Source organism: Anoplolepis gracilipes, chromosome 6, assembly GCF_047496725.1.
Source record: "Anoplolepis gracilipes chromosome 6, ASM4749672v1, whole genome shotgun sequence".
Lineage (NCBI taxonomy): Eukaryota > Metazoa > Arthropoda > Insecta > Hymenoptera > Formicidae > Anoplolepis > Anoplolepis gracilipes.
In genome coordinates, this window is record NC_132975.1 from 15,739,205 (window position 1) to 15,755,127 (window position 15,923).

General features: G+C 32.0%; 2 protein-coding genes and 1 pseudogene across 7 annotated transcripts; 1 reads left to right on the plus strand and 2 right to left on the minus strand.

The window, feature by feature from the left end:
* Positions 1–165: 165 nt before the first annotated feature.
* On the minus strand, positions 166–1,791 carry LOC140666678 (small ribosomal subunit protein uS15-like; annotated as a pseudogene).
* Positions 1,792–5,426: 3,635 nt separating this feature from the next.
* LOC140666668 (calcium release-activated calcium channel protein 1) lies at positions 5,427–9,444 on the plus strand. Its single transcript, XM_072894106.1, has 3 exons — positions 5,427–5,809; positions 5,869–6,937; positions 7,879–9,444. Exons 2-3 carry the CDS (start codon positions 6,353–6,355, stop codon positions 8,368–8,370), a joined length of 1,077 nt encoding a protein of 358 aa, XP_072750207.1. The 5' UTR covers positions 5,427–5,809; positions 5,869–6,352; the 3' UTR covers positions 8,371–9,444.
* On the minus strand, positions 8,665–15,427 carry Sppl (signal peptide peptidase-like protein). Of its 6 annotated transcripts, none has more exons than XR_012046801.1 (7): positions 14,253–15,042; positions 13,977–14,125; positions 13,581–13,897; positions 13,115–13,458; positions 12,431–12,856; positions 11,688–11,863; positions 8,665–8,994 (listed from the first exon to the last, which is right to left on the minus strand). XR_012046801.1 is itself a non-coding variant. In XM_072894103.1 (7 exons), the coding sequence occupies exons 3-7, from the start codon at positions 14,003–14,005 to the stop codon at positions 11,795–11,797; spliced, it is 1,185 nt and encodes a 394-aa protein (XP_072750204.1). In that variant the 5' UTR covers positions 14,006–14,122; positions 14,253–14,323; positions 15,194–15,427; the 3' UTR covers positions 8,665–11,794. The 6 variants fall into 6 exon arrangements, 5 of the variants coding, with proteins under 5 accessions (XP_072750204.1, XP_072750203.1, XP_072750206.1 ...); XM_072894103.1 differs by adding an exon at positions 15,194–15,427 and having other exon boundaries at positions 8,665–11,863; positions 13,977–14,122; positions 14,253–14,323; XM_072894102.1 differs by adding an exon at positions 15,194–15,427 and having other exon boundaries at positions 8,665–11,863; positions 14,253–14,323.
* Between the last annotated feature and the right edge of the window lie 496 nt (positions 15,428–15,923).

Here is a 15,923-nt window from a genome sequence, read left to right on the forward strand (position 1 = left end):
TCTAATTTTTCCAATATTTTGATTTTTTGTAATTTTTTTTCTTTTATTAAACTCATTTAAAAGTTGGTCGGAGTTGGTCGGGGAGCTTCAGCAAGGATAATATTTATATAGATAATGTCAATTCAATATTAATACCTATGGATTGTGAGAAAGCACAGATACATATTTTAAACTGTGTCAAACTTTTATTTTAGAGTATAATATATAATATACAATAAAAAAAAGATTAAGTTCCCTTAAGAGCACTGGCTGTCGAACTTTTATATTTCCAATTTGGCGGCAGAGATTTTTTCGCTTTGTAGTAACGTACCAGCCTGTGAATTCTCGATTCAACGAGAATCAAACGGAATTTACTGTCCTTATCCTTTCGATTTCACTCCAAGTGTTCGCGAACAGCGACTGCCTTTTTGATTAAATAATATAAATCTTCCGGCAGATCCGGGGCCAAATCAATGCTTTTCACAATGCGTAGTATCTTATTTCCTGTACAGAATCGCACTTGGGCCACGCCATGCGAATCACGAAGTATAACACCTGCAGATACATGACATAAATTTTTTATTTTTCTTTATTTTAATGATTTAATTTCATAATAATTTGATTGTAGTTATCTATTATAAATTGCATAAGTTATCATATTAATATCAAACTATTGAATTTCTTTATTATATTATTTATTATTATATTATCTTTTATGTTAAAGAAATTAAAAAGAAATTAATAAAACATATATATATATTTTTTATTAAATATAAATATATAATTAATTTACCAATTTGAGAAGGTGTAAGTCCTTTTTTTGCTAGTTTATAAATAAGTTCTTTGCAGTCTTCTGGTGTCAATTTCTGGTATCAATCAAGTTGATACATTTCGTCAGTAAGGAAGCGCAGACTGAGATATACCCTTTCTAAAAAAAATAATAAAACCATTATATTTAATTCAGTTTAGCACAAAAACATTTTTAATGCTTACTATTTAGCAACACGAGTGTCATTCTGTCTTTTTTCAACATCCAGTGACAATGAAGATAGATAGAATGATGCTTGTGTCAACTTGTGTCGCTAAATGGAAAATACTCTATATAGCTGTTATAATAAATTAGTTTAATTTTAATATAAAAATTTATATATAATTTATATATATTTATACATAAAATACTATTAGAAATAAGATTTCTCATAAAAATGTTTTAGAAAATTGATAAAATAAAAGAATAGAGGTAAAAGAGTTTGAGAATGTTTATCAATTTCCTTTTCTCATAAGATTTGTAATAAAATGTTTATACATGTGTGTAAATATATATAATATATTAAAAAACACACTGTCAAAATTGTACTACATATCACCCACACACACACATATGTATATACATGTAAGTTATGAAAGCTCACATGCTCTAAACTGGCTCACTAAATTCAAACGAGTTACATTGTTTTAAAAAATTTTAAATACTACAATACTAAATGCTTCACAATTATTTAATGTAATAGAGCTGATAAATTGAGGAATAAAGATTTACTTTTAACAATAAGTGCAAGATAGAAAATGAAGTTGCAGACACGTGGTCGCCGAGACGTGTTTCGGCGCGCAACAAAATTTAAAGAATAATGCCGCAAATAAATTATTTTAGACACAATGAACCTGTCGTTACCCATACGAATGCATATGATCCATCTTGACGAATTTTCTTAAAGAGCAAAGAAAGAAAACTTCTACAAAAGTCTTTGAACTGACGCTAGAGGCGCGTTCGGGGAGACGCTATTAGCGCTAACAGCGTCGTCCTATCTTTGTTCAAATTTTAATGAGTAACAAAGACAGAATGATGCTGTTAGCGCTAATAGCGTCTCCCCGAACGCACCCTAGGTGAACAAAATAAGATGAAGATAACCTTATTAGAAGCAGAGAGAAGTCTGAGAGGGATCACGCTGCCGTTTTTCCTTGTACGCTAGCGCCACCTAGATCCATTTTAGAAAGGGCGAAACTACATGGTCAGATTTATTTTTCGGTGATAAAACAATCGGTTGGTTCATATCCGTGCTAAATCCATGATTGTGAATTTGAAAATAATAAAATACACAAAAATATTGTGGATTTATTCATCATAAATCATATCAATCATAATCTTTTTTTTTATTTTAATATATTGTTATGAATAACAATAAAGTTTGCGATTAATCAATTGATAAATTAAAGAACTCGCCTATATACTATTAAAGGAAATTATTAAAATTATTTTATATATGTATATCAAAATAAATAATATAAATTTATATATTTATATATATATATATATATATATATATATATATATATAAAATAGAAATCTAAGATACAAAATTAATTGTACGTATATTTTGTATCTTAGATATAATAATATAAAAAAATGTATTAAAAATGATTTTATAAAAAATATAGTTTAAACACTATTTTTTAAAATCTTGGGTTTTCCGTTTTTATTTTTATGATTATTTTAACATTTTTTTATAAACATACAAATCATATTTTGCATGATTAGAATGAAAACTAATGATTTATTGTTAGATACAGATGAGTAATGTTTCGTATCAAATATGATATATACGCAGTATAACTGTGAAACGGATTATAATGATGCATATATGCGTATACATACACATATTTATATCGATGTTTTTTCTGCATATCGCGAAACTAACACATCGATATACTAAAATTTAAAAAAATTCATTTTTTGTTGATGATCTTTGGTTATCTCAGATTTTCAATGTTTAATTTTTAATGACAGCAATGAAAAAAATGCGCATACACTCATCAGCGATACGTGGAAAAACACTTCAACTTTGTACACACACAGAGTGTATCTATAATAATGGTGATTACTCTCTTACTCAATTTTTTTTACTTCATATCATTCAATTACAAATAAAGTATCTAGATTCTAAATAAGAATGATAATAAAAAAAAGTTAAAAATATTATACTATTAATATTACGAAAAATCATATTAAATCATGACGTTATTAAAAAAAAAAAAAAATAAAATATTTATATATAATAAATAAGTTTGTATTTTTAAAAGAGTCTAGGCATTTTTATCTGGAAAGTGCGGTTTGTTGTTTTTTTAGCAACCATTGATCAAACTTGGTTTTTTGCATAGAAAAAAAACAAAAATGATATAGACTTAATTATAGACATACATATATCATGCCCTAATCGCATCGGAGTCGAAATATGTATGCGACACAAATATATATTTTATTCATTTTTTTATAATAAAATGATTTTTTGTAGATAAGGACCTCAGAATAACAAACAAGAATGATTTATATATAACGCCTTAAATCGATTTAATTGATTAAAATTGATCGTTTATTTTATTATCGCCACCTTTACTTAAAAAAAAAAATTAAAATTTATGTATCGCATATAGTTCCGACTCCGATATGATTTAGAGGATATATGTATGTATAAAGTATAAATCACTTTTGCTTGTTTTGAGCTATTTTATAAAAAAAAAATATCCATATATTTTTTAACTCTAAATGTATAGTAAATATTATTTCTCTATGTCACATATTTTAATATTTTATTCGTTAAAAAACCTTTTTATTATATTCGTATATATAATAATACTAAGAATATTCTCGCAATGTATTGTACGCACATTTTGATAAATTTTATTATTAAATTATGAAATTATTAAGTACGATTAAAATAGTGTCTCTTTATAAAAGATTTAAAAAATAGAAAAGTAAATATTTTGGAAAATTACAAACACACACGCACACACATCTCTTATTTACAAAAAATATATATACGCATATTTTATTTATATACAAAGCTCTCTCACGCGTAACAGAAAATGCAATTCTAATTCATTATAGGATGCTTATTGTCACGCGTTTGTTACAAAATTTTGTCAGCATTTTGTCACGCGAGTAGCCACGTAACATTTATTATACTCTTTATGAAGTTGCATAACTTGTTGTTCTTCGTTATTTTTTCTCCAATATATATAGTTTGATTTTATATTACTAATTCGTCTAAAGTTTATTTGCATATATAATATATATTATACATACACACACACACACAAACATACATATACGAATCAAAATTTGTTACTAATGCATAAAAGTTTTAGAAAATCGGAAAAAAAGAATATTTGAATAACGTAAACGTTTTTACGCGGGAATTATTTTAATTGAGAAACAGAACGTGAGTACGTGTTGTTTCAAAGAGGACGGAAATGTAAACATCTGTCACAGTGATAAAAATGTTCATATATCTGGATTACAAGAAATTTACATTTTTGTATGCTAATCATTAACGCGCTAAAACCAGTTCGATTAAAAAAGATCGACGCGATTGAAAAGTAGAGAACCTTTTCCTTTGCGAGACACACGTTAGTTCAAAACTTTGGACTATATAAAATTATTAATAAATATTGCGACGTCATATTTCGCTGCTGAATGAAATAATTCTCGTACATTAGTTTTAGCAGTCAACCATATACACTTTCGTAAGAATATGCAATAAATGCAATTCAATATTTTCCGATTTTTCGCGAGTGATAATTTATTTTAAATAAACTAAAAAAAAATATTATTATTTAATTATATTCTAAGTTTAATCAGTTCATCATCTTAACAATTGTTATTCGATTCCCACATATTTTTGACGAAAATGAATTTCCAGTAATAAGCGATTGAAAGACAAAATCTTATCGTGAATTAAATTTTAGAATGATAGATAAAATGGTGGGTAGATAAAATGATGGATAGATAAAAAAGGAATTTAAGTAAATTTTTTTTCTTTGATGAAACTTTTATTTAAGGTTTATAAAAGAAGAAAAATGTTAAAAATATTGAGAAATTTTGAGATAAATGATTGTTGCTGAGGAAAAACTAATATTTTAGATTTAATGGAAAATTTATCAAGAATTTTAAGATTGGAAGCTGTAGAATATATTGACAGAACATTTTCTGTGCTTTTTGATTAATATCCAGATGCCATTTCGATCTTTCTTGATATTGTAGCTATGATTACATATACATTGCATGTACTATAATACCTAAGCATGATGAGCCGTTGGAATATTCTACGTTATATAAATAAAGGTGCGCAAACGAGTGTCGATGAAATTTTTTTTTTACGCTGCTTGAATATGCAATTACCGACTAGAAGCATAAAGATGCGAATTTTGACTTAAAACTTAATAATTTCCTCTGGCAAATGGAAAAAAAAACAAGATGACCATTATTACGCTGCTTTACGGCAACGTTTATATATATATATATATATAGCAGATCTTTGAACATCCCAATGCTTATGTGGTAAACACGCATACGACGCAATACGTATGAACGATTAATTCTACTGGTGAGACAGAATGGCTCTTTAATAAATAATATTTTCGTTCCGCATCGTATTTTTTGTTGGAGAGACTAACTTTTTTATAATATGTGCCGGACGCGCTTACCCGGTACTGCCGAGACATTGAAAAAATTCATCGTCAATATCAGGTAATAAGCGAGATAAGAAGGATTTGATACGGTAGGCTTGTATTTTTCTCGCTTTATCTCTCAAGATTTTTTCGATCCTATCATTTGATGTTTCAACATCAATTAACGGTCCGGAAGGTTTCTCTCGCCTTATCACTGTTATAAAGACAAGAAAATTAAACGTCATTGGCCGCGCAACATTGGTATCTCTCAGCGGGAACACGTGAGAGAGGTGGATCGTGCATCACTACACAACTACACAATCGCAAACGCACGCCGGGAGGCCACATACAGTCGGTTATTATGCCGCAGATATGGGTCTCGAAGGTAATTAATACTATTGTTATGATTCAGACAGGTACGTCATGTCCGTGTACCTTGACTAGGTGATTCTTCAGTCTTCGTTTGGAGCTCGTAATGGACACAGTATACGGCAGTAGTAGTGTGGTCTTGTCTCAGCCTCTTCCAAGGAACGTCCGCATGTATCCACCGACATCTTTGGCTGCCGGTTTTGGGAAATAATTTATCACCTGTGACGACGTTGTCATCTAACGTTTCAAATTGTGCAATTTTGAATTTGAACGATAAATCCTCGGTATTAGTGTAATTATATATAAATTTATAATCCAAGGAATGTGCTCTCGCGCTACTGTGCACGCGGAAATCTGTTTCAACAATAAATAAGAATGAGAGATTATGGACGATGTAAGGTACCTTGACATACCTGCATATTTTGACTCGCTAATGTCTTTCGAAAGTGAACCGACGCACAGAGTAGTAATGCGTAAACATTCGGAGAGATAAACGTGACATATTTTTCGTTGTACATATAACTAGCACCGTTATTTAGGAGAAATCTGATCGTCCAAGATGAGCGCTCTTGTCGATGGTGTCCAGCATGAAAAATCAAATGTCGTGGGACACGCGAGATTAAACGCGAATTCCTACGCGCTCAGCGATACGGGGGAAGATATGACGAGAGGCAGATTCAATAAATCGACTCAGAGCGATATCTCGACGTGGAGGTTTTCCTGTGGAAGCGGTCAAAGGTCCAGACCGACGTCTCTCGCCTACTTGTCGAGCAAGCAATTTCAAATGAGCGAGTCGAGTTTTTCCACGCATAGCTCGAGGAGTACACTATATCCGGTTCAAAGCGAACTGATCTTATCGCCTAGAAACAGATACAATAACAACAACAATAGATATGTATCTCTAGATATGAGATCGGTCAACAACCTGCCGTATCCAGGCTCGAACAACCACATCTTAGGTAGTAATAATATGCCGTACACGTGTTGCTGTACGTGTCCGCAGATTCCGCCGGTGACGCCATCCTCGCATCAAGCCGACGAGCAGGACGGGCCTGAGAGTCTCTCATGGAGGAGACTCCACATGAGCAGGGCTAAACTAAAAGCAACTGCAACCACATCTGAGCTTCTCAGTGGATTCGCAATGGTATAAACATAGTATACCTATAATTATCATCATATATATAAAATATATAATATCAAAAAAATGGGTTTAACCCATTATTTATCATTTTTGTCATATTTCTGTGACTTTTTTCGGAATTTATATTTATGAAAATTAATTTGGATCCATATTATTATACGCTCGATTAAGTAAAAATTACAAACATTTGATATAATCTATATAAATTATAAAAAAATAATACACATGTGGGAAGACGAAAGAGAATTTGTTCCAAATATTTTATCAAGTCTCCGTATATTATCAGAAATAGTTTAATGATGCACGTTAAAAATTTTTGTTATTTATAAATAATACCGTAAAATATAAAATTCTTTTTAAATTAAAAAAAATTTTTTAAAAAGTATTTTATTTTCATTAAATTATAGTGATTTTCCTTGTTTACGTATAACTCTAGATATGATTTATAAATCACGTACGTATCCATTTTAATTGCATCGACAATTAAATTAATTCAAAGTAAATCGTTGCTACGACATCAGTTATATAAAATTATCACGATTCGAGATAGAAAATATTAAAACAAATATTCTCTTATATATATATATATATTATCGAGATAATTTTTTTTATAGGGCTGTTTTCTTTGATAAAATTTACAAATGTGAAATATGTTTAATATGATTTCTCAAAGATCATTTAAATAGAATTGTTTTTTTTGAAATCCACAACTCAGGGCTGTGTACGATTACACAACGTTTCCTGAAAATAGTTAAATTGACGTTGACGACAATTCTATGTAATCTTCATGCACATCTATAGTTATGTAAGACAGATATCACTTTCTTTAATCTGTTTCATTTCTCGAGATACCTGTAAACATCTTGTGCGATGCTACTGATAATCGTATCAAATTTTATATATTTTAATTTTATATATTTTATTTTTTTTCTGATTCAATTCAGGTGGCGATGGTAGAACTGCAAATCAACGAGCCGACAGCGGTGCCGGAATGGCTATTCGTAATGTTTGCAGTTTGTACTACTTTTCTAGTATCGGTACACATCTTCGCATTGATGATAAGCACGTATCTCTTACCCAATATCGAAGCCATAAGTAAACTCCAAGTTTCGCGTCTTATAACAGAGTCACCGCACGAAAGAATGCGTGGTTTCATTGAATTAGCTTGGACATTTTCCACGATATTGGGACTGTTTCTCTTTCTAGTAGAGGTGGCTATTCTCTGTTGGGTCAAATTCTGGGATTATTCTTTTACCGCCGCCACTGCCAGCACTGTGATAATCATTCCTGTGCTCATAGTATTCGTCGCTTTTGCCGTTCATTTTTATCACTCTCTAGTTGTTTACAAATGTGAAAGTGTAGTATCGGATATGAAGGATCTAGAGAGTATAAAAAGAAACTTAGACAATGTGACAATGGGGCAAACCAATGTATAAATTCCCAGGGGCTGTAGAGTGATATAACGATTTGTAATATATATATACATAATTGATTATTCTGAAAATGAAAGGAGATATATTCAACTTCAAAGATGATGAGTAAAAATTATATCCTGTAATTTCTAGTAGTGGAATGTAAATCGATTTACAATCACAAATGAATACTCAGGCTAATAATGAGAAATGTTATCCAACTAAGAGAAAAAAAAACATGATATATATATATATATTTTTTTTTAACACAAGAACACGACGTAAGAAAAACACACATACAAATTTGTTATCAATAACTTTTACTTTTCAAACGCGACCACATACGAAAATGGTCAAGTTTTATTATATATAAAAAATGTACATAGCTGTACACATGCAAGTCAAGAATTGCAACAGTACAAGCAAGTGCTGTTTTTTAGTATGTTACCTATAATATATATCCAGCATTTAATTATATTCTGTGTATATACGGTTTAACTCTTGATTTTTATTTAAACCTGTTCCTTGATCATTTTGTTTCTATCATATGTCATGTTATTAATATATATATATTTTTTTTTAATCTCATCACTTAGTTTGTGGAAAAAATGAATGACAGTTGTTGAGTATTCGTTTTATATACACTTCCTGAAATTTACATAATGAGCATTTTTAGTACTTGTACAATCCTAGTCAATAAATAAATCAGCAGACTCTTTAAGAGATATACAGAAAAAAATATGATTAGTTATATATATATATATATATATATATATATATATAACTAATACATACTATATATATATGTATATTTAAACAAAAATGAAGGTATGCACAATTAATATATGTACCTCTCATTCTTACCATAAACTAAGTTGTAATCTTACTATAAACACTTTCTATAATATTATGTCTTAACTTCTTTTGTACAAAAACATTCATCGTTTGAAGGAGGCTCGTTGTGAAAAACGAATCGAGAAGTAGAATTATTTTAGTATAACTAAAGTATTTACGATCCTGTAGTGGTATAAATTATAAATTGTATTGCACTATAATCTACATTGAAAACTTGAACGTTTTCTTAAAGATACAATCTACATCATACTAAAAAAATTCATTGCATTCGATTAATTTGCTTAACAAGTAAAATCTCTTCATAGGAGCATGACGCAAATATTGCTAAGTCTGCGACTTTTCTATCGAGGTTATTCGTATGTACATATATTGGAAGAAAAAATTTAAATATACATTACAAAATTATAAACGTTATAGCATAGTGTATACGTAATTTGTTCAAAAAAAAGATCACACATACCGTCGGCTGTCGGCAAATTAATGATATGAACACAGTTATGCGTTCTTTAAAATATAACATATATAAATTGAATCATTTTACAAACGTGTCTTTATATATTGTTTAACCGAATAACAAAAGTAATTAAAATATATTTCATTACTTATTACGTGTGTATAAGCGAGTATAATAAAATGTAAAAATGATTTATTCAATATGAAACACATGAAATAACGATGGAGAATAAATTGCTTGTGCTATGGACAGGTAGACAAATGAAGAATGATGACATTGAAAAACATTATTCTAAAAAAATTAACGAGATGCTATTCAACGAAAACGTCTTTTTTGTAAGATGTAATTTAAATAAAAATAAGTTTTTTTTAATATAGATTTTTCTATATTACTGTAAATAGATTAAATTTGTTCAGCTCGCTCTCACTAATATATTTTTTTATCGCAGATTTATAGTGATATAATTTCTTTTCATCTAAAGAACATATTTAAATTATAAGCTATCATTTGTGTGTGTGTGTGTGTGTGTGTGTGTGTGTATGTATGTGTGTGTGTACAATTTCATATTTTTATTATTGTATGTATTTAGCAAATTATTAATCTGTTTTGTGTGTGTGTGTGTGTGTGTGTGTGTGTGTGTGTGTGTGTGTGTGTGTGTATGTATGTGTCTGTATGCATATACTAATTTGCTAAATACAATGAGATAAAAAATGAAATGAAATTCAGATTATGATTAAATGTCTAATTGATTCGTTACTATGAATATATTTTATATAACTTATTTTAAAGCAACAAACAATATGAAAAAGCATAACACATTATTCTACCTTCCTTAGACAATGTAATATTATTATATTAGAATATATTATGTTATTTCATTTAATCTAAGATACTATAAATTGATCCAAGAGAAAGGTAGAATGGAAAAAATTATTTATCTTTCAGAGAAATTACTTAATAAATTGGCTTTCATACATATTATCTTCAGTCTTGTCCTTAAATAAACATATAAAGTCTTTTCAACAGCCTATCCATAGCAAGAGCTCGTTTAGAAAATATTTTTGTTTAAACAAACCTTCCTGTAATTATCTTTAACAATACACGGTTTCACATTATATCCTACTTACATGTTGAAAATGACAATTAATCTCCTCCGAAATAAAAATAGTTTGATCAACAAACAAGTAGCAAAACAAAATACAGTGTCGAAAAGCGTGCAATTGATTACTGCAAATCGTAAATTCGTGCCCATAAGTTTATAAAAATGATGTAATAAATATATACATAATTATTTTTACCATTACTTTGTTCAATCAACTTTAAACCAAGTCACAACCTATATGCACATGTATATTGGATTTTCATCCAAATATTCAAATAGTTTATAAATTATTCTATTTATACATATATATATTTGCAAGTAATTTGATACCGATCGAACTTAGCGAATCAAACTGGTATTCTGTAATGAATTTTGTAGTCATTTGTAACTGAATTTTACAAGAGTTATTTATAACTGTTAATACTTTTTTGTTCAATTGAAAGTACATATTTCGAGAATCTATTAATTGTTATGACGATAGTAAAAGTGAAAGACCATTTTTCATTCGTAAAATCAATCACATGATATATAGTTTTTAGCTATTATGTAGTAGCTTGAAATGACAATAATTATTGATTGCATTATCTATTATATGCACAATATCTATCCATATACTCAACATCAAGTTAAGACACAGAAAGAATGCCAATAATATATGTGTCATTTGGCATTCCAGAAATATTCTGAGAGGATTCTTCGACCTCTCTAGTTTCGGTAAAAAGTTTGTACCGCTAACATTATACTCGTGTGACATTATGTTACATTTATAAATTATTTATGCAGTATATGTATTTTTACACTAGATAAGACCGCAAATAATTGCATTGACCCTTAGATCTGAACTATCCTCTGTATTGACTTTAAAAAGAATGTAAACGTATATTGCGCACGCACGCACGCACGCATGTATGTATAGAAAAAATTACTTACATTATATGACATTGATGAAAACAAGGACGTGAAATTATGTGATAGTGAATTTCATGCAAGAATTTTGCCTCCAATACAGCACAATATACAGAAAGCCATGACTCTTGTCAAACGTCCATATGTTTAGAAGGTGGTTGAGATATGAATGGTTCACTCCACATTCGACGCAAATCTCCCTGAAAGAAAACAATTAATATATATACGTAATTTTATATACGTGTGTATCTTGTTTAGTGCAATATTATAACATTTTAATTTTTTAAAAATTTGATAAGTATAATTTTTTTATATAAATTTATCTATATAAAATATATTTCAGACCATGCTTTATTTCTTTGATTAATTTAGAATTGAATTTTTCTTAGCAATGGTGAGAAGAAAAATTATTTTCTTTTTGTTTCCAAAATTTTCAACATTAATAACTGTACGTACACACATTTTGTAATTAATTTTTAATTTACAAATTTATTAAGTATTGTAAATTAAAAATAGATTTTCTATTCTTTGAAGGATTGTTTCTAAAAAAAAATTTCACTTTTAATCATTTATGACTTGAAAATTATTATTAATTTTTTTTGATAATTTTTTAAGGTAAAGTTGATTCCAAAGATTGTGATCAAAGAAAACATAAAAGTAAAAGATGATCTGTCAAGTGTAAAATATCTTGATAGAATTATATAATACATACAAAATTATAAAATAAATGTATAGACTTAATATATGTAGAAAAAATAAAGATATACCTTCAGATATGCCATTGTGAGCAATGGTAACAAAGTGAAGGGCACAAGGTACAATAAGGCAGGCTGCGCAGCTTTGAACACCTCAGAGCTTACAGTGGCGGTAAGTAGACCAAGAAAATAACCGATCAAAGAGCAATGAAAGTAGCTAATCCGGCTAAAGTGGCGCGGCGGTGGTACCCCAGTTTCACAGCCACCAGGCAATAACTGAGTCTTCTTGTATGCATCATATCGCAAGACAAAACAGAGTAAAAGACCCGGCATAACAACATCGCCGAGGCCCAACATCGAGAAATGTCCAGCTTGATGCATCGATGGAAAAACCAATTTTCCAGGTAAAGGTAGTTTTGGCGCGGCTCTCGCCACGCCGCCCAAATGTAATCTTCTAGCCACGAGACTTACTGGATTATCCGCAGGCCTAGTTGCCACCTGTTAAATAACAAGACGTTTACCATCGTGCGAAATTATAATTGTTACGTAAAAAAAATAAGTGCCAAACGTGGTTCAGGAACATATAATAAATAGATACATTGTACAATTGGGCTTACTCTTACTTTACAATGTATCATTGTAAAAAAAAAAATATTGCAATGCAGAGAATAGCATTAGGAATTTTTATATGAAAGCAATACAAGATGCTTCTTATTGTATACAATGTATTTGTAGAGTAAAATTTGCAAAATTTACCTTAACCATTACGTTTGTGCTGAATATGTAGGATGAAAAGAAAACCCAGAAGACATCGTAGATGAGCAGTCCGGTTAATAACAACGTGGATACCTTGAGACTAGGTAGTCGAACAAATGCGATAAATGCCACACACAGGCCCATACCCATCGCATCCATCAGTAGCCAATGTCCGGTCAAGACCCAGATGCATACTATACTCACACTGAGCGAAAACGAGAGTAGTTCCGCGCCCGTAAATCTCCCACAAACACCAAAGGATATTTTATTACCATCGGAACATGGTCTAATAATGTACTGACACATGGGCAATAAAAGAAATGCCAATGCAACTGTGGCTATAACTGCAAAAGAAAAAAAACAATACAAGGATAATTCAATATCAACGTTGTGCCATTAATAAAGTCTTACAATAAATCTTATAATAAATCTCATTTAAAATAAAAATTTTCTACTGAAAACTTACTGGCTGTACAAATTGCGAGAAGCATTTGCATACTGTCGAAAAAGAAGAACATGACGAGTAGAGAAATGGAAGCACCGAGAGGTAGACAGAGAGCATGCATCGTATCTAAAGTTTGAACTCTTCCTCCGTTAGCACCGTCCGCCGTGCCGGCGTTACTATTACTCGTAATTCCAGTCAATAGGTTGCTACGTTCTTTCTCCTTTTCTCTTTCCCTTGCCTCTTGCTCCATGTTGAGAGATCGAAAACTACCGTAGACTATCAATAGGATTGATATTAGAAAAGTGGATATCCTAGATGAGTCCATTATGGAATAAGCCCTGCAACGACAGTGATCGACAAGCTGAACAAATTTGTGAAAAAAGAAAAAGCACCGATGTAGTAGAAATTTACACCAACCATTGGTAGTCGACTTGATACGTGGCCATGTTTAAGAAATGCCTGGCCCTGCAGCACTTGGCGCTATGCAAAGACACCTCCAGACATTTAGATGTCTTTTGTCAAAGTGCTTTTCATCTGCACTAACCTATATCAGAGATCATCTGCTACTGGAAAAGAAGAAAAAAAAAAATAAATAATACATCAAAGTGTTAATCCTTAGAGATTAACCATGTGGTTGTCGCAGCTATATCGAAAAATGGAATAAAAATTATTATTATTAATTATAAAACGTACCTAGTAGTGTTCTTCGAACTCAACATTATTGGCAAATGGAATTAGGCCTTTGGAAGCTTCGGGTCACCCCTCTTGACGTGGTGCGATATAAGGAAACAGAGAGAGAGAGAGTATCCTATGATGAGTTTACAGTGTCGACAGTATCGTGGATGGGTAGCGGAGAAACGATCGGCGAAACGAATGACATGGGCATTTTGTTGAGATTTGGGCTGGTATAAAAAATAGCTTACGAATACCGTTGTCGCGCGGTCGTAAGATCACAACGAGATCGCGCGCGATCGGCAGGAGGCAATCGTCGTACCGTGACCGTCGTGTCGGCTCGTGGCATCTCCCGTAAATCTCGCGTCCAAAATACGCATACAGGCTACGGAAACGGCAGCGAGTTTAGCGCAATAGTAGCGTCCGCTTGGAAATTTTTCCGGCGACCCGCACAAAACGGAGAGGACGATGCTGACGCGAGCGGTGGATGCCGGACGTCAAACGAAACGAGGACGGGACACACAAGGCGCGAAACGTCGACTCGCCCGGAACGCGACGCGAGGCGAGACGAGACGAGACGAGACGAGACGAAACGCGACGCGACGCGACGCCACGCTATCGGGCTGCAGGCTCGAGAGGACGAGACGCGTGACGCGTCCCAGCACGCCAGGTACACGCTAGAAACAGCTGATCTCGCGCTATTTACACATTTGAGCGTCGCGCGGCCCTTTCTGCATGACAGACGGAATCGCGTAGAGCCGTCCGTAGCGCACGGACGTTCACCATTTTGGTAAACACACGGGTCACGTGACCTCTCGGTTCTCGGTGGCCCCGAGACCGAGAGAGAGGGAGAGGGAGAAGGAGAGGGAGAGAGAGATCGCTACTCCCTTACCTTACCCTTTTACCCTCGCGAGATTTTCCTCGCGATTCATTCGCATGCTTTCTCGCAGGTTCTTTCTCACCTGGGCGATCCGAAGTCTGGGGGCCCTTATGCGGGACGTCGCATCACCTCATGAGACATCCGCAAATTGTCGTGCGAACGAGAGGAGATGCGGAACCGTACGGATCACGATATTATGACGACGATACGTTGAATATCTATCGGTACGCGAGAGAGCGGTCCACCATACTACGTACCAGCGTACAGTACGTATATATGTACCACAGTTCACAGCGTACTATAGCGATCAACTATTTGTACATACGGGATACTAGGGTTAGCGTTAGCGGTTAGCGGTTAGCTGCCTCTGCTGCTGCCTGACAGGCGCAGATTCGCAGATGTGCCGCGAGCGCGTCTATTAGTCGTTTGAAAAATGCCTCGCCTACTTTTACACGCAGAGTGCTCGCACAACGGAAATGTATTTCTTCGAGAAAGGAAAATTAAAACGTGTTCCGTTCGTCTGGAAGGTAATCTAGAATTATACTCTTGCATTTCTCTATTTATATTACTTACACATTTTTACGTATATATTGTATAGGTATATGTTGTGTAATCAGAAATTTAAATATTTATGATAAAATTTCAGGAATAATATATATATATATATATATATATATATATATACATGCGCACATAAATATTCCGAGGAGATAATATATAGATGAGAACAAATTATTTTAATGCGCAAACGAAACTTTATATAATTTATTTAGAGATTGTACATATAACATATTTTATTGCCGCAGTTTTTA